Source organism: Lissotriton vulgaris, chromosome 1_1, assembly GCF_964263255.1.
Source record: "Lissotriton vulgaris chromosome 1_1, aLisVul1.2, whole genome shotgun sequence".
Lineage (NCBI taxonomy): Eukaryota > Metazoa > Chordata > Amphibia > Caudata > Salamandridae > Lissotriton > Lissotriton vulgaris.
In genome coordinates, this window is record NC_141685.1 from 56,146,954 (window position 1) to 56,170,460 (window position 23,507).

General features: G+C 52.4%; 1 protein-coding gene across 1 annotated transcript; it reads left to right on the forward strand.

Moving 5' to 3' along the window:
• Positions 1-1,224: 1,224 nt before the first annotated feature.
• LOC147737236 (uncharacterized) lies at positions 1,225-21,857 on the forward strand. The gene is made up of 12 exons (XM_086923294.1): positions 1,225-1,485; positions 6,101-6,207; positions 6,353-6,518; positions 7,058-7,427; positions 7,724-7,825; positions 12,928-13,079; positions 13,209-13,253; positions 13,349-13,417; positions 20,228-20,293; positions 20,828-20,916; positions 21,095-21,203; positions 21,714-21,857. Exons 1-12 carry the CDS (start codon positions 1,225-1,227, stop codon positions 21,855-21,857), a joined length of 1,680 nt encoding a protein of 559 aa, XP_086779420.1.
• The last annotated feature ends 1,650 nt before the right edge of the window (positions 21,858-23,507 follow it).

Consider the following 23,507-nt stretch of genomic DNA (forward strand, 5'->3'; position numbering starts at 1 on the left):
CGCTACTCGCAGTCCTGCAGCCCAGGGGTCAATCACGGCCCGCCACCCAGCACCCATAGGGTCGACTTGTGAAGGTTGAGTCGAAGGCCGGAGATCTCGCCAAACACGCGCATGACCTCCAGAACCCGGGGACCCGAGCGTTGTAGGTCGGTGAGAAAGAAGAGGATATCATCCGCATAGAGTGCGATTCTATCTACCAATTCACCACTCCACTCAAATCCGCGTATCTGGGCATCAGCATGCACCCGAGACGCTAGGGGCTCCATCGCAAGGGCGAACAGGTATGGGGATAGTGGGCAGCCCTGCCGGGTGCCCCGACCAATCCGAAAGCGCCCGGACGTGGCCCCGGCCACCCGGACCGAGGCCGTGACGTTGGTGTACAGTAGTTTTAGATACGATAGGAACACCGGACCAAGGTTAAGGCGGGGCAGGAGTGTAAACAAGTATGCCCAACTCACAGAGTCAAAGGCCTTGTCCATATCCGCTAGTAGGAGTGCCGCCTGCTCATCCCGAGCCCCCATGGCATCAACCGCCGCCTGTGCCCGCCGGATATTGTGGCGAGTTGCCCTACGGGGCATGAACCCGGCCTGGTCAGGGTGGACCAGGTCCGTAATATAGGGCAGCAGGCGGTTCGCCAAGGCCTTTGCCAGGATTTTGGCCTCAATGTTTAAAAGTTGAAATGGGCCGGTACGAGTCGTGCCTGTCCGGCGCCCTGCCTGGCTTCAGAAAAACCACGATCTCGGCGTGGCGCCAATCGGGCGGTAACTCCCCCCGGGCCCGTGCTGCCTCAAGCGCGCGCCTGTACTGAGGCCCCAGCTGGAGGTGGAACCTTTTGTAGAATTCGCACGGGTAGCCCCTCGGACCCGGCGCCTTCCCTGTATTGAGCTGTCCCAGTGCCTCCCCAAGTTCCTCAGCCGTGAGCGGGGCGTCCAGCGCAGTTCTGGTGTCATCAGAGACGGCCTGCGGCAGCAGGTCATCGAGATATGTGGATATCTCCTCCGTCTCCAGGGAGTCCTGGGGGGCATATTGTGCTTCATAGTAATGGGCAAAGCTAGCCGCGAGGCGGGTCGGGCCCGTCACCACCGAACCATCCTCCGCCGTGAGACCTGGCAACGTGAGAGGCTGGAAGGTAGCCTGGCACAATCTATGAAGCATTTTACAGGACTTGTCGCCCCATTGATAAACCCTGCTACGCGTGGCGAGCCACGCCTGTCTGGCCTCATCATGCAGGACCGAGGCATAGGATTGCTGCGCCTGCAAGAGCTGCCGTACCGCGGCCTCGTCACCCCCATCTCGGCCACGCTGTTCCAATATCGCCACACGAGCGGCGGCGGCCGTGATGGCCTCCCGATGCTTCCGCCGTGCGGCTGCACACCAAGCAATGTCAACTCCCCGTATCGTGGGCTTCAGCGCTTCCCATACCATTACTGCGTCCATGTCCCCCACAAGGTTATCGCGCCAATAGTTATCAACCGCTTCACGCAAGTGATGCACATATTCAGGTTGCTGTAGGTGCCACGAAGACATCCGCCAACGGAACGGTTGTCGTTTTGTGGGGAGGTCTATGGTAGCCACAATGGGGGAGTGATCAGACAGACCTCTGGGTAGGATAGCAGCGTCACTCACACGGCTCAAATAGGCACCAGGCATAAAGATATAGTCGAGTCTCGAGAAGGAACCATGCACCGCCGACACATACGTGAACTCACGCGCAGCAGGATGAAAATGGCGCCACACATCGACCCAGCCCAAGCTATCTGCCGTCGCACGCAGTCTAGTATGCGCGGTAGTGGGGGGGGGATCTACAGCCACAGGCAAGCGTCTCTGGCGGTCCGAGCCCACATCCATAACCTCATTCCAATCGCCCCCAACCACCGTCAACACATCTGGAATTTCATCCCACAACGCAAACAGTCTCTCTGACAGGGCCCACTGCATGGGAGGGGGGGGCATAGACACTACCAAAGACCACTGGTTCGGCACCCATCTGTCCCTTAATAAAAACATAGCGGCCCTGAGGGTCGATCCACTGCTTTTCATGAACGTATGCCACTCTGCGATGAACCAAAATAGCCACCCCCCTTGATCCCCTCGCAAAACCGGCATGGTAAACTTGCTGGAAGCCGAATGTCTGGAGACTAAGAACCTTGGAGCCCAGCATATGAGTTTCTTGGAGCAACAGCACATCCACCGCTTCCCTCTTCCCCCAGCGCAATACCGCTCCATGTTTGATTTTATTTAGCATTCCCCTCACATTCCACGTTACAACACGAATGGCCTTATTAGGGAGCATAGCAGTTCGATCAGCCATCATCTAGGCAGTCCCCCCCACCAGGCCCCCCGCACCACCCCAGCGCACCCCACCATCCACTCGATCCAATATCAATATACACGTGCGGTCCCACCCCCCCAACCCCAACCCACCCCACCCCACTCCAGTCCTGAACCCTCCCCAACAACAACAAACCAACTCGCCCTCTGACCCCGCTCCCCCACCCCAATACCTCATAGAACACTGAAGTATCTGTCGCGGCATGGAGAGTCCCGGGTCCAAAACAGAGGACCCAGGGCCTGCCATACCAAGGGATCCCAACACCCCAGTCATCACACACTCACCCCCCCCGACAACACCCACACCTAGTGAGGGTCTAAGGCCCTTAGAAGTCGCCTCCCGAGCCCCACAGCATTCCCACAGGTAGCCTCAAAATGTCTCGAATGTATACAGTCTGGCATTAACGAAGCCCCCATACAACAGCCCCACCAGCCAATCCATCACAAAGTAGGGCAACACATTACCGGACAGAACCAGGGTCCAGGCCCCACCAGAGCTCAACTGCCAGCATCAACTGTGTCGCACTAGCGGAGGCTGACCGTTTGCGTGATCTGGACCTCCAATGTCGTCCTTTTCGGTTTTGGCGGTTCGCCCGCTCCTGCGATGATCCCCGTGACCCGCCCGGGTCTAGCCCCGGCTGGGCATGCGGCCTGATCCTCACTGCCTCGTCAGTCCACCGGAAGACCTCCTCGGGCGAATCAAAGAAATGTGTCTGGGACTGGTATACCACCCGCAGGCGGGCCGGGTACAGAAGAGAATACTGGAGCTTCAGGCCCCGCAACTTGGCTTTGGCGGCCACGAACGACTGTCTCTGCTGCTGCACCAGTTTGGTATAATCAGGGAAGATCATAATGGTGTGATTTTCATAGGATAGCGAGCCCTTGTTCCTCGCCTCTCGCAGAATGACATCGCGGTCGTGGTAATTCAAGAGTCTAGCAATAACAGGCTGAGGACGCTCACCCTCCGGCGGCCGCTGTGTCAAGGCCCTGTGTGCCCGCTCGATCACGAAACTAGTGGACAGTGCCCTCTCCGGGAGCCAGCCCTCCAGCCATCGGGTCAAGAACTGCTCCATATCATCCTTCTCACACCCCTCCGGAAAACCTATAAAGCGTAGGTTGTTCCTCCATGCGCGCCCTTCGGCATCCTCCACCCAGGCAGCGAGAGTCTTTTGGGTGCGCTCCATCTCCGCCATTCTCTGCTTCAGCGCACCAATGTCTGTTTCTGCCACCGAGATTCGGGATTCGGTCTCAGTGATCCGCTCCACCGCATTGCGAAGATCTTGGCGCAGCAGTGTAACGTCCGCTCCCACAGCCCCGATCTTGGCATCGAGCATGTCCCGGGACTTGGTGATGGCAGCCAGGATCGTTGCATTGTCCTGCCCTGTCCCGCCGCTGCCGCTGGGCGCCCCCGATCCGCCACTGGGCCCCGTAAATTTGTCGATAGGGCCTTGCTTAGGTGGGCCTCCTCCACCGCCCCTGGTCATGGCCGCTTGTAGGCTCAGAGGGGCCACTCCTCGGGCAGTCGCCTGTGGCCCCGTCACCGGAGACCCTGAGACCAGGGCGGACACCCTCCGCGACACGCTCAGCAGATCCCCCAGGAGCAGACCCACAGCGGTGGGCGCAGGAAGCCTCAGGCCCCAGGCCGGGACGCCGCCACCGGTGTCTTCAGAATGAGGAGCGACGAGCACCGCTCCCAGGCCAGGCCAGTCCCAGTGTCGCGAAACTCGAGGCCCCGGCCTCACAAGGGCGGTGTAGGCCTCTACCATGCCGTGTCGCCTGTAAATGTTCTCCCAAGGCACAGGACTAGAGCACAGGACACCTCTGCGACCCGTGGGCAACTGGGACTGCAAAGTCGGGCCGGAATCCGCACAGTCGATGCGACCTCCAGCAGCCCGCCAGCAACCGCCACCCGGCGTCCTGAAAATCGAGGTCCCAGGTCCACTGCCAGTCACTAGGCTGCACGTCGCCGTCGGCGCCTCCGGTCCCCGGGAGAGATGGAACCGCTGATCAGCACACCGGAGAAGTCAGAACACTCCCTGGAACTGATGCCACTCACGTAGTACCAACTGCGGGCTCGGGGGCCAGGATAAATGAGCAAATTGTGTCCGGGCCGGCGGGAGCTCTACAAGGCTGCGACCGCCATCTTCGCCCGCCAAGCCACGCCCCGTGATATATTTTTAGATATGAATTTAATACATACATTTTGTAAAAAATTATTCTTTTTTATGGTTTGAAAATGCAAATAAAGCACGGTAAACGTAAATGTAAATTCTGGACATAGTCATAGATATCTATATAGAAATGCCATGATTAATTATGTAATGTAAATGTAAATGTACATGTATTTATATAGCGCAAATCGCCCACATCGCAGGCATCTATGCGCTTGCTTAGGGAACCCGTCCTGGTATTCCCCTGTGAGATATCCCGGCAGGGTATCCACAAGGTGAAAGCCAGGCATCCCGCCGCGAGGGGCCGTTGTGGAGATTAAGCAAGCTATTGCCCAGAGTCGCAGAGTGTGAACCCGTGAGTCGAGTAGGCACCGGAGTGAGAATTATCGCGTCCGTGGAATTATTGAGCCCAAGACCCGCCGAGGCGGGGAATTGAACCCTGGTCCAGGGCCGATCTCAGCTTCCGGGTCTGCCGCCTCTAACCCCTGAGCCACACTTCTCCACACTCCAGGACCAATTAGCCATCTGTCATATTTAATGACAGTGCTAATTGTTAAATTGCTCGGCACCCTTTTTATTCAGTGGATGAATGCACCATTGGGGTTACAATCCTTTGTTACTGTTTTAGAGAGCTGGTCCACACTATTTGGTACTCACTTATTAGTGTTATGCAAATTTCTTCACAAGTGAAGCAAGTCACGTACCATTTTTATAACCCATTCTTTGAAACCGTTTATATTTGACACTTAGGGGCCGATTAGGATGGCGGTGAATCCGCATCCTCCGGCTCGGCGGAAGCCACCACCGGCCTGGAGGATGCAGATTCACCGCTGCGGCCACAGAAAACACCCACCACCAGATTAGGATGGCGGTAGGATTGCGGTGGGACCAGCGGCGGATGGCAGGTCCGTCCGCCGCTGATCCGCGGTGTGTGTACGGCCATTTGGTGACGGTGTCTGCAAGACACCGTCCGCCAAATTAGGATGTGTGGTGTAACATGCTTTTCCACGGCGGCTTTCCCGCTGTCGAAAAGCATGTGGTCTTTGGTGTTTGGGGGCCCGTTGCGGGCCCCCAGGGTGTCAGGGGTGGGGGGTGCACATGGGGGGTACCTACGGTACCCCCCAGCATTTACATGCACAAAGCGGCAGGCACCGCGCGGTGCCTGCCGCTTTGTGCATGTAAATGTAAAACATGCGTTTTTAACCTTGCAGCGGGTGCTGCTTCAAGCAGCACCCGCCGCAAGGTTAAAGATACAGGATTTGACCGCCAGGGTGGCGGTCACATCCTAATTGCACCGGAGGGACCGCCGCTGCCCCTGCAGACGGTCCCTCCACCTCGGGGTGGCGGACGGACGCAGGTCCGTCCGCCATCCTGATAGGCCCCCTAGTTAGGCCGTTTTTTATATTTATCACACAGATTATACTTAAAATTCATTAAAGGCCAAAACGCACGGTTATCTAATACTGTAGGTGTCTGTTTGCTTTTGTCTGGCCCTGTTAGTCAGATATTGCTTTTTAAGGTACTGTTAAACATCTGTGTACTAAATAATTACATTTTGCTTACATTGCAGCAATAACATATAAATATTTATTTTTCAGGTTAATTCTGAGCTATCAAGGCTCTTAGAAATCGAACGTTCTGTAAGTGCAGCATATCATCCACAGACAAATGGTTTAGATGAGCGCACTAATGCTAGCATTAAAAGGTAAAGCTAATTCTGATTCTTTTTTGTATGCACATGTTGATATGCAATTTATTTATAAAATATTTCTCTTCAATATTGATAAATTTTCAAGTAATATACTGCCATTAACTATTATGCCACATGCTAATCTTTTGTTATTTTACAGCACGTTTTCTAAATACATGAATGAGCACCAAAACGACTGGGATTTGTTTTTGGATCATGCATTGTTTGCTCTACGATCAAAGCCACATACCACAACAAAAGTTTCCCCTTTCCAACTTATGTACGGCCGAGAAGCACGATTTCCAAGTGAGATTTCCGAGGATCTGGTATGGAATTTTTATTGTGTTTTTAATGTAAAGAATTTTTACAATGTTGTTTTTTGTTTCTCAGTGATTACTCCAAAGTCTGTTTTAATATGCATATTGTTATTTTGTAATTATGCATACATTCACTTGCTGGATACTTTTTAACTTTAGACAATGTGGCCCTGCTTTTATAAAACTACAACTGTTAGCAGATAGATCACAGACTGTGCAAATTGCGAAATTTCTGAAATTGATGGTCAAAACTAGGAAAACAATGGATGGTTTTTAAATAGCCTGTAATTATTTAAAATTTTATACTGCTAAATTTTATGCTGTCACTTATGTGCTTTTATGGTTAATTGATTTTATACCGAATAAAGCGTATTCTGATCCTGATTCTGACATATGAAATCTAATTTCTCTGTGTGTATAGTTTATTTTCTTTAGCGTAACTTTTATTTACAATAAAGCAAGTTATTTTACTTTGTTTTAATTTTTATATAATAATTCAGTTTTATATAACGAAAATGAGTGATTGCGTTTTATGTTTCCTTTAATAGCTTGAGTGTATACTCCCAACTGAAAGTGAATATGCCGGCATTATCGTTGAAAACAAAATTAAAAAAGCAGAGTTGCAGAGGCAGACAAAACAGAATATTGAGGTTGCCCAGGAAAAGCAAAAAGAAAAATTTAAAAAGAGAGTTTCCCAAAAATATAAGCTGTGCACCTTCAGAGAAGGACAGTTAGTGCTTCTGAAAAATTGCAGGAAAGCTACAAGAAAAGGAGGCATTTTGGAACATAAATTTACTGGACCATACACTATTGCTGAAATGCAAGGAAAGCGTGTTAAATTGCTTAATGATCGCAATATCCTTTTACGTACAACACACAATCTCGACATGTTGAGGCCTTATAAGTCGAGCGTCAAAGGTAAACAATCTAAAGTAATGTTTTTGGTTATGCAATGTGAGATAATTGGATGTGTTTCGGAATAATATACTATCAACATATGTAAATGTCTCCTAAATTTGGTGAAAAGGTATTAGGTTGAGCAGGAGAACGTGACGCTGACTTTCTCCAAAAGATATGTTTTTTAAAGTACAGTATTTTAAACAAGGTATTATTGAATAATAATTTTTCTTTGTGTAGGGTTTTGTGTTTGGATGGTTGAGTAGTCTGTTTTTCCCAACTGAGTTTTTGTCAACCTCAAAACCAATATTTTTCAGGAAGCATGACCAATCATGAATCGCCAGCATCTCTTCCACTTGAAACACTTTCAGAGGAGAATGATGATTTTGCAGAAAACCAAGCTTGCGTGCTGTTGGGGGGTGAGGTTGCTACTTATTTTATTAATACTTCTGTTTTAAAATTGTTTAACAAATATTGACACTGAAGATGTAGGGTGTTCTCACAAGAAGCTTGATTTTACTATCTCTGTTTTGGTAATTATACATCTTAGTACTTTGTGTCCGGCTGGTTTACTATATGGTGCTCACTTCGAAAAAAGTATATTACCTTACACTAATCCAAACAACCCTTTATTGGGGTTTCAGTGGTTTTATACAACATTAGAAAGCTCTCTAAGTGGTAGCTGTTGATAGCAGCCTTCATGCTTAGGGCTCCAATTACGATGCCCTTGGAAATGGCTACGAGCCAATCAATCAATCAATCAATCAATCAATCAGTGACACTTATATAGCGCGCTAACTACCCGTAGGGTCTCAAGGCGCTGGGGGGGGGGGGGGTGTTGGGGGGGGGGGGGGCGCTACTGCTCGAACAGCCAGGTCTTCAGCTTCTTCCTGAAGGCGAGGTGGTCTTGGGTCAGGCGCAGGTCGGTCGGGAGGGAGTTCCAGGTCTTGGCGGCCAGGTAGGAGAAGGACCTTCCTCCCGTAGTCGCTCTTCGGATGCGGGGGACGGCGGCGAGGGCGTGGTTGGCTGATCGGAGGTGGCGATTGGGAGCGTAGAAGTTGATTCGGCTGTTGAGGTAGCTCGGACCCTGGTCGTATAGGGCTTTGTGTGCGTGGGTGAGGAGGCGGAAGGTGATTCTTTTGTTGACGGGGAGCCAGTGGAGGTCTCTCAGATGTCCGGTGATGTGGCTGGTTCGTGGGATGTCGAGGATGAGTCTGGCTGAGGCGTTCTGGATCCGCTGGAGTCTCTTCTGGAGCTTGGCGGTGGTACCGGCGTAGAGGGCGTTGCCGTAGTCCAGTCGGCTGGTGACGAGGGCCTGGGTGACGGTCTTCCTGGTCTCGGAGGGGATCCACCAGAAGATCTTTCGTAGCATGCGTAGGATGTTGAAGCACGCCGAGGAGACGTTGTTGACTTGCCTGGTCATGGAGAGGGAGGAGTCCAGGATGAAGCCCAGGTTGCGTGCATGGTCTGTCGGTTTGGGTGCGGTGCCCAGGGCGGGAGGCCACCAGGAGTCGTCCCAGGCGGAGGGTGAAGAGCCCAGGATGAGGACCTCCGTCTTGTCAGAGTTCAGTTTCAGGCGGCTGGTCGTCATCCACTCGGCTACCTCTTTCATCCCTTCGTGCAGGTTGGCTCTGGCGGAGGCGGGGTCGTTGGTCAGGGAGAGGATCAGCTGGGTGTCGTCGGCGTAGGAGATTATGCTGAGGTTGTGTTTGCGTACGATGGCCGCGAGGGGGCTCATGTAGACGTTGAAGAGGGTGGGGCTCAGAGATGACCCTTGAGGGACGCCGCAGATGACTTCGGAGGCCTCTGACTTGTACGGTGGTAGGCGGACTCTCTGTGTTCTTCCGTCGAGGAAGGAGATGATCCATTCCAGCGCCTTGTCCTGGATTCCGACGTTGCTGAGGCGCTGTACTAGGGTGCGGTGGCAGACAGTGTCGAATGCCGCGGAGAGGTCTAGGAGGATGAGGGCCGCTGTTTCTCCATTGTCCATCAGGGCTCGTATGTCATCGGTGGCGGCCTATGAGGGCGGTCTCGGTGCTGTGATTGGCTCGGAAGCCTGACTGTGAGGGGTCGAGGGATCCGTTCGTCTCGAGGAAGGTGGCCATCTGCTTGTTGACGGTCTTCTCGATGACTTTGGCTGGAAACGGGAGGAGCGAGATGGGGCGGTAGTTCTTGAGTTCAGTGGGGTCCGCTGTTGGTTTCTTGAGGAGAGCGCTGAGTTCGGCGTGTTTCCAGCTCTCAGGGAAGGTGGCGGTGTCGAAGGAGGTGTTGATGATGTCCCGCAGGTGGGGTGCGATGACAGCGTCGGCCTTGTTGAAGACGTGGTGAGGGCAGGGGTCGGTCGGTGATCCGGAGTGGATGGAGTTCATTGTGCGTATGGTGTCTTCGGTGCTGATCGGGGTCCAGGCGTGGAGGGTGGTGGTGGGGGGTGGTTGTTCGGCCATGGTGTGCGTTGGTTGGTTGTTGAAGCTGTTGTGTATGTCCGCGATCTTGTTGTGGAAGTATGAAGCGAGGGAGTTGCAGAGGTCTTGCGATGGGGTGATGTCGTTGTTTCCTGCGCTGGGGTTGGAGAGCTCTTTCACGATGTTGAAGAGCTCCTTGCAGTTGTGTGCGTTGTTGTCCAACCGGTCCTTGAGTGCTGTTTTCTTGGCGGCGCGGATCAGCTGGTGGTGCTTCCGGGTGGCAAGCTTGAGGGAGGTCCTGTTGTCCGGTGTAGGTTCCCTTCTCCAGACTTTCTCGAGGGCTCGGCAGTTCTTCTTGGAGCTCTTGAGTTCGTCGGTGAACCACGGGGCTTTCTTGCTGCCGGGTCTGCTGGGCGGGGTCCTCAGCGGGGCGAGCTCGTCCGCGCAGTTGCTGATCCACTTCGTGAGGTTGTCGGCGGCCTGGCTGGGGTTCGCTGAGCTGGCAGGAGGGTGCTGGCTCAGGGAGGTGGCGAGCTGGTCTGCTGTGATCTTGTTCCAGCTTCTGCGGGCGGCCTGTTGCTGGTGGCGGTGGGTCGTCGTTCTCTTGAAGGTGAAGTGGACGCAGCTGTGGTCCGTCCATTGAAGCTCTGTGGCGTGGCTGAAGTCGATGTCTGGGCTGGAGGAGAAGACTGCGTCCAGTGTGTGTCCGGCGAGGTGGGTGGGGGTGGACACCAGTTGCTTGAGTCCAAGATTGGCGAGGTTGTCGAGCAGAGTGCTGGTGTTGCGGTCGTTGTTGTTCTCCAGATGGAAGTTGAGGTCGCCTAGGAGGATGTAGTCAGCGGAGGGGAGGGCATGCGGGCTGACGAAGTCGGCGATGTCCTCGCTGAATTGTGTGCGTGGTCCCGGGGGTCGGTAGATCAGGGTGCCTCTGAGGGTGGTGTTCGGGCTGGTGTGGATCTGGAAATGCAGGTGTTCGGCGGTGGTCAGGGTGTTGTCGGTGCTGGTCGTGAGACGGATGGTGTTCCTGTGGATGATGGCAATGCCTCCTCCCATCTGGTTGGCGTTGCGGTCCCTCCGGACGATCTTGTAGCCCTCTGGGATAGCGATGGCGATGTCGGGAGCTGAAGAGGCGTTCATCCAGGTCTCCGTGAGGAAGGCGACGTCAGGGGCTGTGGCGTCTAGAAGGTTCCAGAGTTCGATGGCGTGTCTGTGGACGGAGCGGGTGTTGAGCAGGATGCACTTGAGGTGGGTGCTGCTGGCGTTCGACTTGGTGGGTGCTGGTGCGAGGCAGGTCCGGATGCAGGTGAAGGGTCCGTGGGTGCGCCGTGGAGTGGCTTGATGGCATTCTGGGAGTCGGCCGGTGTTGAGTGCGATGAGGGTGGCGGCGGAGTACGTCAGGCGGGTCGGCCGGGGTCTTCGGGGGCCAGGGGTCCTGGCGCTGGTCGCGATCCGGTCGCGGACGGGCGCAGACGGGCTTACCTTTGGCGCGCCTTCGGCGCACAATCGGCGCGCCCGCTGCGCGTGACCGCTGCGCGTTCGCACGGTCGCCATTTAAGGCGAAGTGCGCGGGTGGGCGGAGCAGCTGGGAGGCGGGAGCGGGGAGGGAACAGAAGAGAAAAGGGGCGGGGCCAATGGCGGTGGCGGGAAGCGAGAGCGGGGGGCGGCGATGTAGGCGGTCAATCAGGAAGGAAACTGGACACGGCACAGAGGATACAATGAAATTAACAGGCACAAATTACGGGCAAAACAAAGAAAAGCAGCTAAATACACGAACAGACGGCAAAAACAAACAAGCACAAATTACGGGCAAAACAAAGAAAAACAGCTAAATACACGAACAGACGGCAGAAACAAACAAGCACAAATTTAGGGCAAAACAACTGGAAAACCAGAGGGGAGCGACCACGGCGTCAGCGAGGCCGGCGGCGAGGCAGAAGGCAGGCAGAGGGAAACACACGCAGCAGCTGGTGGCCGTGCGGCGCGGGGGTGTCCCACAAGTGGGTCACACTCACCTGCGTCGCACGGTCGCCATTTAAGGCCAAGTGCGCGGGTGGGCGGAGCAGCTGGGAGGCGGGAGCGGGGAGGGAACAGAAGAGAAAAGGGGCGGGGCCAATGGTGGTGGCGGGAAGCGAGAGCGGGGGGCGGCGATGTGGACGGTCAATCAGGAAGGAAACTGGACACGGCACAGAGGATACAATGAAATTAACAGGCACAAATTACGGGCAAAACAAAGAAAAGCAGCTAAATACACGAACAGACGGCAAAAACAAACAAGCACAAATTACGGGCAAAACAAAGAAAAACAGCTAAATACACGAACAGACGGCAGAAACAAACAAGCACAAATTTAGGGCAAAACAACTGGAAAACCAGAGGGGAGCGACCACGGCGTCAGCGAGGCCGGCGGCGAGGCAGAAGGCAGGCAGAGGGAAACACACGCAGCAGCTGGTGGCCGTGCGGCGCGGGGGTGTCCCACAAGTGGGTCACACTCACCTGCGTCGCACGGTCGCCATTTAAGGACAAGTGCGCGGGTGGGCGGAGCAGCTGGGAGGCGGGAGCGGGGAGGGAACAGAAGAGAAAAGGGGCGGGGCCAATGGCGGTGGAGGGAAGCGAGAGCGGGGGCGGCGATGTAGGCGGTCAATCAGGAAGGAAACTGGACACGGCACAGAGGATACAATGAAATTAACAGGCACAAATTACGGGCAAAACAAAGAAAAGCAGCTAAATACACGAACAGACGGCAAAAACAAACAAGCACAAATTACGTTCGTTCGCCAGGGTTCGTTGGGAAGGAATCCTACCTGTGTTTCGGAAAAGGGCCTGTAATCCCAAATCCGGCTATATCCGCCCGAGGGATTATGATGGCATATTCCCACTGCCTTTCTGTGCCGGCCTTTTCGACACAGAAAGACTGTGGGAATCTGTTTTGGGGGGGCCCCAGCAGGGCCCACATGGGTGCAAGGCCTCCGGATGGCAGTCTAGTAGGCACCTATGGTGCCCCCCGTTGAGCCCTGCACCCCGGCGAAAGTAATTTCTTTGGTGTGACTGTCAGTTTTGAAGTTTATGTAGGTGTCTTTAAAACTTGTTTTAACTTATGTTTCTCACTTATGTATCCACAGACTTAAAAGATTCTGGATCTAAGACCAGGCAAACACTTTTGGATGTGTGGAAGAAACCAGTGACGGGACGCTTGGAAGCAATAGAGTCCGACATAAAACTGTATGATTCTTCCTTTTGTTCACTCAAAATGCACCAATGGATTGTTGATGAGGTTGGTTTCTATAACATCGATAGTCAGTATAGTATGTCTCGCCACCGCCGCGCTCACGCCTGTCTGTTGGTCCTTGCTCCAGCAGATTTGTAATCATGCACTACTTAACTAAGTGTAATTTTTTTTTAGGTAATCGATGCGTACCTTAGCACATTATGTATGTCACGATACAATGTACGTATATTTTCATAAATAACACACACAGACCTACCCCAAGATAACAATTGTTTTACAATGTGTTTAATGATGTCCTTTTATTTTAACCTTAGTGTTTAGCACTTTCTGCAACAGTGTCATCCTCTATATTCCTGGGCAAATACCGGTCGCCTGTTTTCCGGGTACATATTTGAATCTCTTATTTGACTTTTCACAGTCTCAGGTTGTAATGATTTGTTAATGTAACTGATGGATTTAGTGTTGAAGTGTACAAGACACTTACAATAACGTATTGAACAATTGGCAACATTTCACATGTTGGTATACTGTGAATCTGTGTACTTGTCATCCAAGTAAATATTTTAGATTTAGAATTCTGAATAACAATCCATTGATACCTTTGAACGTATGGAGTCAGGATTTTTTATTTTTTTTTAATTTGTTTTTATTGCAGAATTAGAAACCATTGCATACAATAAATCAACCAGCACACTCATGGTGTCCCCCGCATAGTTCGAATAACATAATGTATACACAGCCATTCAGCCCGTATCCCGGGGGCCGGGCGGCATAATCTTCCAGATTGCCAGCAAGACATCACAGTGAGCATCCCTAAGGGACAATGGTCGAAATCTTTTCATGTATCTGCATTTTACCCCACCAACCCTTAACCCAACCCCAACACCGTCCATCATAAGCTAACAGCCCGGTCTCATGGCGATACTGCAATCCCGCCCCCCAGACCCTGTGAGGGCCCTGTCACGACAGTGCCACGTGCCCCTGCCCCTGCTCCGCTATCTGTTCATGCTCTACAAACCGTAAAGGCAGTCACAGGCCCGGTAGTGCCTCGGCTCCCAACCTGGATCCCGGTGTCCAACCCACCCCTCAACAGCCCTAGAACAACACCCGTGCCCTCCCCCCCAGCAACCGCTAATGATGTGTGCCGTGCCCCTGACTCCGGTATGGGTCCCGCTACAGATCTACTTATACCTCCACACTCGTAAGCCTCGCAGTGTCCTCATGCCCCATCCATTCAATCCTCATCGTCCACCAGGGAGTCACGCAGAGCCTGCACTATCAACTCCCACGCCCGCGCTGATTCCAGGCTCATTTCGTTGTCAAGCTTGACTGCTTGTCTCATACGGAGCACACTCTCGCATTCAGACCACCTCAGCAATTCATTCGTCCAGCTTCTCACCGACGGCCCCTCCCTGGACTTCCAGTGCCAGGTGATCTCCCTCTGCGCCAGTATCAGCCCCAGGTCAATAAATTTGCTTGTCACCTTAGTGTTTTTGTGTGTGGGAACCAGAGCAACAAGCACGCCGCCATATCAAACTCCACCTCCCTGTCGGTCACTGCATTGAGGAGTCCCCCAACCTCCTCCCAGTAGTCCTCCAGTTTCGGGCAGCCCCATAACAGATGATCCAGATCCGCCTCCAACGCCATGCACCTCGGACACCGCGCCTCCTGTACCTGAAAGTATCGTTTGATCCTCCCTGGCGTCAAGTAGGCCCTATGCATGACATAAAAGTGCACCTGCTGAAAGCGCGCGTTCCTCGTGCCCTTCCACGTACGCTTAAGGATGTGACCCCACACCGTGTCCGGAATGGGCCTGCCTATGCTCACCTCCCATTTCGCTTTCAGGCCCAGGAGCGGCTCCAACCCCTCATGCAACATCCTATTATGGAGGCAGGTCACCGCTTTAAAGGTGCCGGCGGCCATCACTACATACTGGCAAGCCATAGTCGTGCCCGGTTCAATGAGCCCCTCTCTCCAATGCTTTTGCATGGCCGCCACCACAGCCGCATGGAAGAGGAAGCTCCCCTCCGGCAGCCCAAACTGTTCTTGTAGCGTTTGGAAGGGCACCAACGTTCCATCAATGTACAAGTCTCCCACTACTTGCAGTCCCAGCTCCTCCCACTCCAATAATGGGGACCAGTCGCCCCCATGCGGCAGCGCAGTCAGCATGCCTATCGGTATCTCTGGGGCATACGGCCGGGCCGCCTTCGCCCTCCTCAGACTCCTCTGCCAGCATAACCTGAGCGTCCGCTCCTCCATAGTAAGGCCTCGCAACTCCAGTTTCTGCTGCATAACGATATAGGCCAAGACATGGCGCTGTATCCCCTGCTCTCGGTCGCGTTCCGGCCCTCTAAACACCCTAGCCACATGCTGTGTGAGAACCTGAAGCTGCGCGGCCAAATAATACAACTCAAAGTCCGGGACGGCCATCCCCCCCTCAAGCTTGGGATGGAGCAACGTGTTCAGTGCAACTCTACGGCGGCCGTGCCCCCAAAGGAAGTCAAGGACCATCGTCCGCAGATCCCTGAAGACCCTCTGGGGAATCCAAATGGGCAGCGTGCGAAAATAGTACAAGAGCCGCGGAAGTGCCACCATCTTCAGCAGAGCCACCCTACCCAACACCGACAGGGGGAGGGACGCCCAGGAAGACATGCAACCTCTCAGCGCCCGTACGCACCGCCCAATATTGCCCTCTAATAAGTCCGCGACCTCGTGGTAGATACGGACTCCCAGATAAGTGAAACAAGATGGCTCCCAGACCACCCCTATATCACGGGCAGGGCAGGGCGCGGTCTCTCTAAGCGGGAAGACACACGTCTTCGTCCAGTTAACCCTGAGGCCCGACAACCGACCAAACTCAGACAACATCTCCATCGCCCCTTCCAGAGCCCGTTCCGTATCCTCCATGTACAGTAGCAGATCGTCCGCGTACAATGATATGTAGTGCAACTACCCACCTCTTGCAATCCCTACGTACATGTCTCCCGACCTGGCTCGTACCGCCAGTGGTTCCATCGCCAGTGCAAACAGAAGAGGGGAAAGGGAGCACCCCTGTCTCGTCCCCCTACCAACAGAATAAGCCGCTGACACCAGATTGCCCAGTCGTACTCGCGCCGTCGCCGAGGAATACAACACCTTCGTCCATCTGCAAAACCCTTCACCAATGCCGAACCTCACTAGGACTTCATCCAGATAGACCCATTCCAAACTATCAAAAGCTTTCACAATGTCCACAGACAACACCGCCTGGGTACCGTCCGTATCTGCTGTGCCATCCAGTATCCCTATCAGACGGCGAATATTTAATGCCGTACTCCTCGTGGGGATAAACCCCGCTTGGTCCCTGTGCACCAGGCTGGTCATATGTGGGGCCAACCTGGTGGCCAAGATCCGGCTTAGTATCTTATAGTCCACCGTCAGCATGGACAATGGCCTGTAAGACCTCACATCAGTCGCTTCCCTGCCGGGCTTTAGCAACGGTACTATCAATGCCTCTCTCATTGATCCGGGCAGACCCCCCAACCTATGAGCCTCCTCATATACCACCAGTAGTCTGGGTGCCACGCTATCAGCATACTTCTGGTAAAATTCTATCGGCAGGCCATCCACCCCGGGTGTTTTATTCCTCGCCATATGTTTAATGGCCGCCCTAATCTCGGCCAGCGTGACAGGTCCACCTAAGTCCTTTGCATCGTCGTCATCAAGCACCGGAAGCTGCACTGACTCCAGATATTCCGCTATTTCGCACGCCTCCACTCCTAACTGACTCTCGTACAACTCAGCATAGTAGGCCCTGAAGCACTCCAGTACCGCCGTTTGGGAGTAGACCGTCTCCCCCAGATCATTTTTGATGCTCAAGACCGGGCAGCCTCTGAGTTCAGGATTAGCGAGTCTAGCCAGTAACGTGCCCACCTTATCCCTCTCAGCATGCGCTCTAATGGCATATTATCTGTAGTCATAGCTCCGTAGCCGTTCCGTTTCGGTGGCCACCACCTCCTTAGCTTCCAGCAGCCGGGTCTGTAGATCCGGTCGGTCCGGCCTACGCCGCTCCAAATCCCTCAATTTCTCCTCCGCACTAGCAAGCGCATTCAACACCGACATTCGAGCATTCGAGAACCTCCCCAAGCATACTCCTCTCACCACCACTTTCATCGCGTCCCATTCAGTGGACCTACAAGAAGCTGTCCCCTCATTCTCACCAAAATACTGATCTATGCCCTGTTGGACTGCGTCACTGAACACCGAGTCCTCCAGGGTGTCGGGCCGGAGCCGCCATGTTGGAATCGCGGAGCGCGCTCTCTGCCATTGGACATGCACCAACAGAGGATTATGATCCGATATGGTCCTGGCCAGATACTCCGTATGGGAGACCAATGGGGCTAAGGACCCGCTGCATAGTACCGAGTCAATCCTAACATGCAAGGCGTGGAGGGCTGAAAAAAAGGAATAGTCCCTACCATCCCGGTGCTGTTCCCGCCACACATCCAGCAATCCCCATCTCTCCTGCCAATCCTTCCTGTGTGCGGCTAACTTACGTACAGGGGAATCAACGAGTGGTGGGTGGGATCTATCTAAGGCCACATCTGTGATCGAATTGAAGTCCCCCCCCAGTATCAGAGGCCCCGCTAAGAAAGAGGCCAAGGAGCCGGATAGACCATCAAAGAAGCGGGCCTGATCAACATTTGGAGCGTATATGCAGCTGAAAACCACATCCCGGCCATACAACCTCCCCTCCACCGCCACATATCTGCCCTCAGGATCCACCAATTGATTCAACACCTGGAACGGTATCCCCGCCCGCACCCATATCAGTACCCCTCTAGCAAACGCTGAGTAAGTAGTGCCAAAGACCTGACCCCGCCACCTCTTCTGTAGTGCGATGCATTCCGTTTCGTTAAATGAGTCTCCTGCAGCATGGCAACCTGAACCCCCCGCCGCACCAAATAAGCATGCACTTTGTGGCGTTTGACCATAGTTCGCAGTCCTCGGACATTCCACGTTAGGCATTTCAAGTTAGGTAACGTCCCCATACCAACATTGAGCAATCCAGTTCAGGTATAGCCATTCAATGCCCACATCACAGCGGTTGCCCTCCCCAAAACAAACCATAAGAAAAACTCCCCAAACCCCACTCCCCAGGACAGAGCCTACAAACCCAGTGTGAGCCCCAATCCAAATCTCAAACAACACACACATCCGACTAACCTGTGGTCGCCACCACAAAAGGCCTTATGGGCCCTGAGGGGGTGAGTTACCGCCGACCCCGGGTAGGCGGAGCCCGCACCCCGCGCCTTCCATCCCGCAATGCTGATGCTGCACCCTACCAGGCGACCCACCCAGCGCCAACAGGATACCACCCTACCAGAAACAGTGTCCCAAGTCCCATAGAAGAATCAGCCATGAAAAATCTCATCAGACGTTTGGGGGGTGACCACCGGCCCCTTCAAGCTCTCCGCCTCCGAAAATTCCTCCCCAGTCCTGCCACCGTCTTCTCCAGAGTCCGTAGCTGCCAAGTCACTCTCCTGCTGTGATCTCGTAATGGCCGCCGTCGCCGCCAGCGCCCCTCTTTTGTCCGCAGCCATTTGAGCCTCTCGTTTCTCTCGCTGAAGCTTAGTGCGGGAGCGAATCCTCTGAGATTTCCGGACCTGGGGCGGTTTAGGCTTCGCACGCTGACTTTTGCTATTCCTGTCCATACCAGCTCGGTATGATTCCAGCCACAACCACACTTCATCCGGAGTTTGAAAGAAATGAGTGGTCCCATCCAGGATTATCCGCAGCTTGGCCGGGAAGAGCAAGGAATACTGGATGCCCTCCTCCCGCAGCTCCTTTTTCACCGCTAAGAAGGATGCCCTATTCTTCTGGACCGCCTGAGTATAGTCCGGGAGATCGTGACTCGGCTGTTTTCCACCTCATACGGGCCCGAGGCCCGAGCTTTCTGGATGAGGAGGTCCCGGTCTTTGTAATGAAGGAGCTTCACCACCATCGGTCTGGGGGGGGCGGCCAAGCACTGGTGGGCAAGCCGGCACCCTGTGTGCCCGCTCCAACGTAAAGAAGGGAGTGAGTCCCTCCGGTGCCACCACTGTCCGGAACCAGTCCTCCATGTAGGCCACCGCATCCTCCCCTTCAATTCTTTCCGGCAGGCCTACGACCCGCACGTTGTTCCGCCTATTGCGGCTTTCAGCATCCTCCGCTCGCCGCTCCAGCGAGTCCAGCCGGGCCAGAATGTCCGTTATCTTATGTTCCGCGGTCACCACCGCCGGTTTCAGGTCCAATAACAGCTGCTCATGGTCCTTAACCTTATCCGCCAACTTGGCATGATCCGCTCTTAGGAGCCCCAGCCCCGTAGCGACCTGCGCAATGTCCTGCTGCAATGCCTCCTTGGTCGAGGTGATGGCATCCAGAATAGCATCCAGGCGCCGATTCAGTCTCTGCTCCTGGTCCATCATTGGCGGGGGGCCTCGCCAACCTGGGATAGCGCGGCCCAATCCTCCCGGCTCTGCTCCGTGATGGCCGCTCCACCCTCAGCCGCCATCTTAGGTGTCCCTGTCGCAGCTACACGGGCAGGCCCGGACCACACCAGGTCCCGATAATCTCTACTCAGGGGACGTGCGCCTCAGCAACGAACGTGATAGAGAGCCTCTGCAGTGCCCGTAATGCCAGGGACCAAAAGTTCTAGCGCCGTCCGTCCCACTGTCGCCAGAACCGGGGTGGAGGGGGAGGGGGGGAAGTAGAGACGAGTGCGTGCCCCCAGTACTCCAATCCAATGGTGACCATCAATCTCCCCCGCTCCTCAGGTCCGTGCCAGCAGATCCTGCAACTCCGATCTTGCGCAGGCGGGCCACCCCGCCAGCCGATGCCAATTCCGCTCAGTTTCGGTTCAGAGACCATCGACCCTTGCCGCCGCCATTTTCTTCGCACTCCGGGCAACACCTCGGACGTCGTCTGACTAGGTCTCCGTGGGACTAGCGGACCCCAAAGAGGTCTCCTCCGCTCACCAGTGGTTCCCCAACACTTCGCAGACAAGTTGCGCCGACCAGGGGTCGCCCTAGGCGCAGTTTTCAGGAGAAATAGCGGGACCCTGCGCGGAGCTGCAAGCTCACGCCGCCATCCCGATCGGCGTCCAAACCACGCCCCAACGTATGGAGTCAGGATGACAGTTAAAGTTATTAATGAGCACATTCTATTCTATGCAGGTACCTTATGAAACTGTGGAAACTGTTCTTTGTCCTACAAATATTGGCAATCATTGGATTCTTTTAGTAAGTGCCACTTTTTTATTTTTTATTTATCGTTCAGAGGTTTGAAAGTTATTGATGAAAAATATGAGTGGTTGTAATAGTTGGAGAGGCCTACCTTTTTTTTTGTAATATATACATTGGCTATTACTGAAACTATTTTGTTTTGGAATGTATCAAGAGCGGCCCTCTCTATCAACACATTTTAAAACTCAATACTAAAAATCTCAGTAAGTTTACAATCTGATATAACGAAGTAGCAATGTAAGCTTTATGATTAGAAATCAATAAAATGTGTAAATAAAAAAAAGGTAAAGCAACATCACTTAATAATTGAAGGATGATTCCAAAGGGATTTTCTAAAGCTGTGTAAGGGTAATTGCGTATTATGCTCATTTACTTTGTTTACTAATTTTTAAGTTGGGTATAATCCAAAAGACATTATTTACAAAGAACTATAACAATCGAAAAAGTGGTATTAAAGTACAACAAACCTTACCTTACTCCCTTTCTCTTGCTGATGTTGTTTTTCAAACAGCTTTTATATCATTTCCAAAGATATTGAAACCTTTTACAAAGAAAATTTTAGTCTACGATTCACTGCTGGCAAATCTTCATACCTACAAAGTCTTCTTGAGAAATTGGAGGTGCCCTTTCCCAAATACAGTTTCCATTATCTATTTAGTACTTTTAAGATTGCAAAATAATAAAATTCACAAACTTTACTAATTGATCACTATTTGTGACAACAATGTAATATCTTTATTGTTTTATTCTGATTGACAAACTCTAATATTTTACATAACCTTTCATATGTCTCTAAAGGGATTTCCTACAGGCACTGGAGCATCCTGACTATGAGCTTTGGGAATTAGTGGTTGATTCTAACATAAAGCAACAGGACAACTACAATTGTGGTGTTTTTTGCATGCTGGTAATAATAAATTCCTATTAATACTATAAACTTTAATTTGTTTTTATCAAAGTGATTAATTGATCATATTCTCGAATGAGACATTATTGAAGTTAATTATGGTTTTTGTTATTGGAGTACTTATAAATAGTAAAGAGGGCTTTGACCATAAACAATTACAGGTGAGGGGAAATTCACTAATGAAATAGTTTAAACAGTCTGCCACATGATGCATGGATTTTAGGGGTGCACCACATGCGGCCTATTAGGGATTTCACTTCAGAAATCCGGCCGGATGAGGCCGTAGAGCCTGTCGGAAGCAGAGCAGTATTCCCTCCAGATTATCTCTCTAACCACTAGTATGGTCCTAATGCGGTTGTCCAGAGACCTCTGATGATGGCTTTCCAACCGATATCATATTGAGACCAATTGTTTTTACGTCCATTTCACTTTAACTTGCTCATTTGGATAACATATACATTTTACTCTACTTTTAATTGATGAAAGTAAAACTTTCAACTGTGTTCTCAGTTTGCAGATTTTTACATCAGTCAACAGCCAGTTCCAGAGATTTTAATAAATTCTACATTTATGGAGGATTTTAGATTCAAAATTGCAATGGATCTAATGGAGTCATCAGGTTTGAGTTTAACATTTCATGTCTCAATTTTATAAATGTGTCATGCCTTTGGGTCAACAGAATGTTTTGATGATTTTGGTAGCTATTTTTGTTTCTTCAACGTTTTTAAAAGTACACAGCATAAATTTTGTACATAGTATTACATATAGTACGGTATAGCAATTATGTTTTTGAGTATGTTAAAAGGTCATTTTTCTTGCCAATAGAAAGAGTTTTTAACAGTTGTGACTGTGTCACAGCAATATCAAGTCTTAGGAATAAACTTAGAAACATGTACCAGATGCCCCGAGATAAGTTTATGTTTTTTACTTTTCCTGCTAAGATGTGCTGATCTACCTCCATATTACATTTAGATTCTGTCGAAGATTTCTGCGGTGTCTGCAACGAAATAACTTTCTGGCGGAGGTCAGGAAAACATTATGGTAAATACACACAATTATTTTTAATAGGAACAATTGTAGAGGTCTGGCTAAAGATACTTTCAAATTTTCTTTTATATTTAAATGTATTTATTAGTTTTCCTAAAAACAAAGAACCCCACAGGGGCAATTGTATCATCGTAATACAGTGACTCATACATTGCAAAGACAGCCTCTTAGCAAGGCTAGGCATAGCGGTAACGGAAAGTCCAAAAAGAAGAAAGCACTAGGAGATCCCAAACAGAGTCCATCGTGCTATTTGCTGCCCCTGTTGAGAACCAAAACTCCACAACCCCCTCTCCATCCGGCATCCCCTGAACGGTCTTCATTGAGTACCTTTACAATGGTCCCGGAGCCCTCAACCATTTCCTTAGGCTGTGGGCAGGTCCTTTCATAGGTCCGGCAGACGCAGCATCCTCAGATATTGAGGCAGGGTAATCTCGTGAAATTGAGCTGAGAGAAGGTGTAGGAATGGGCTCCAAATTTTCTGGAAGGCGTCAGTGGAGTTGTTCAAGGTAGCAGTGATGCGCTCCATTCCCAGTATGTACCTGAGCCTATGAAGCCAACCCATGTCTATGGGGGGGAGGGGAGCCTGAATGCGTGAGGACATTTTCTAGTGCCGCACCCATGTCCATGTCGTTCCCCAGGCAGAGATGGCCCTTGCTGCCTCCTACCCCCCACTGCTTTTGGTGCCCCTTGCTCCTCTAAGGTGCTATCACCGCGTCATGGGGTGCCCTTGCCACTCCACTTGTTGCTCTCGTAAGCTCTAGCCAGTCTCTGCTTGCATCGCTGCACCTTTGAATGGCCCAATGCATCCGGGCACGGGATCGGCAGTTACTTGTGGCTGGGCGTCTCTCTCCGCTGTGTTGCTCTGCTGGGCCCTGGGCTCGGCACTGCTCCTTGCAGCTACAGGGCCACCTCTGCGGGTGGCCCCAGCTTCACTGTGCCTAGCCCTTGTCTCCAGCCTGACACCGCGCCTACACCAGACCCCGGCCACCTCAGCCCCTCACTCTCGCAGTACCCAGGACGAGCCTTCTCCGGAGGTCCTCAGGGCCGACAATCTCTTCACTCGCCCCAACGCAAATCAGCACACACCCGTGGTGGCTGCCCTGTGTCCTGGGGGTGATAGGGCCTCTTTGAGCTTGTGTGCTCTGTCCCCCTAACTGTGGCTCTCCGGCTTAGTGCTGTGCCAGGCGACCTTCGAGGGTCTTTCTGAAGGTGTTCAAAGAGGGGGCGTGTCTGAGATCTTGTGGTAGGTTGTTCCAT

Bases quoted from the DNA above. Each gene is read 5' to 3' on its own strand.
- LOC147737236 (XM_086923294.1), top strand. From the start codon at position 1,225: ATGCAGGACCGAGGCATAGGATTGCTGCGCCTGCAAGAGCTGCCGTAC. The intron at 6,519-7,057 runs GTATGGAATTTT...TTCCTTTAATAG, and splicing joins GTGAGATTTCCGAGGATCTG to CTTGAGTGTATACTCCCAAC. The intron at 7,826-12,927 runs GTGAGGTTGCTA...ATGTATCCACAG, and splicing joins AGCTTGCGTGCTGTTGGGGG to ACTTAAAAGATTCTGGATCT.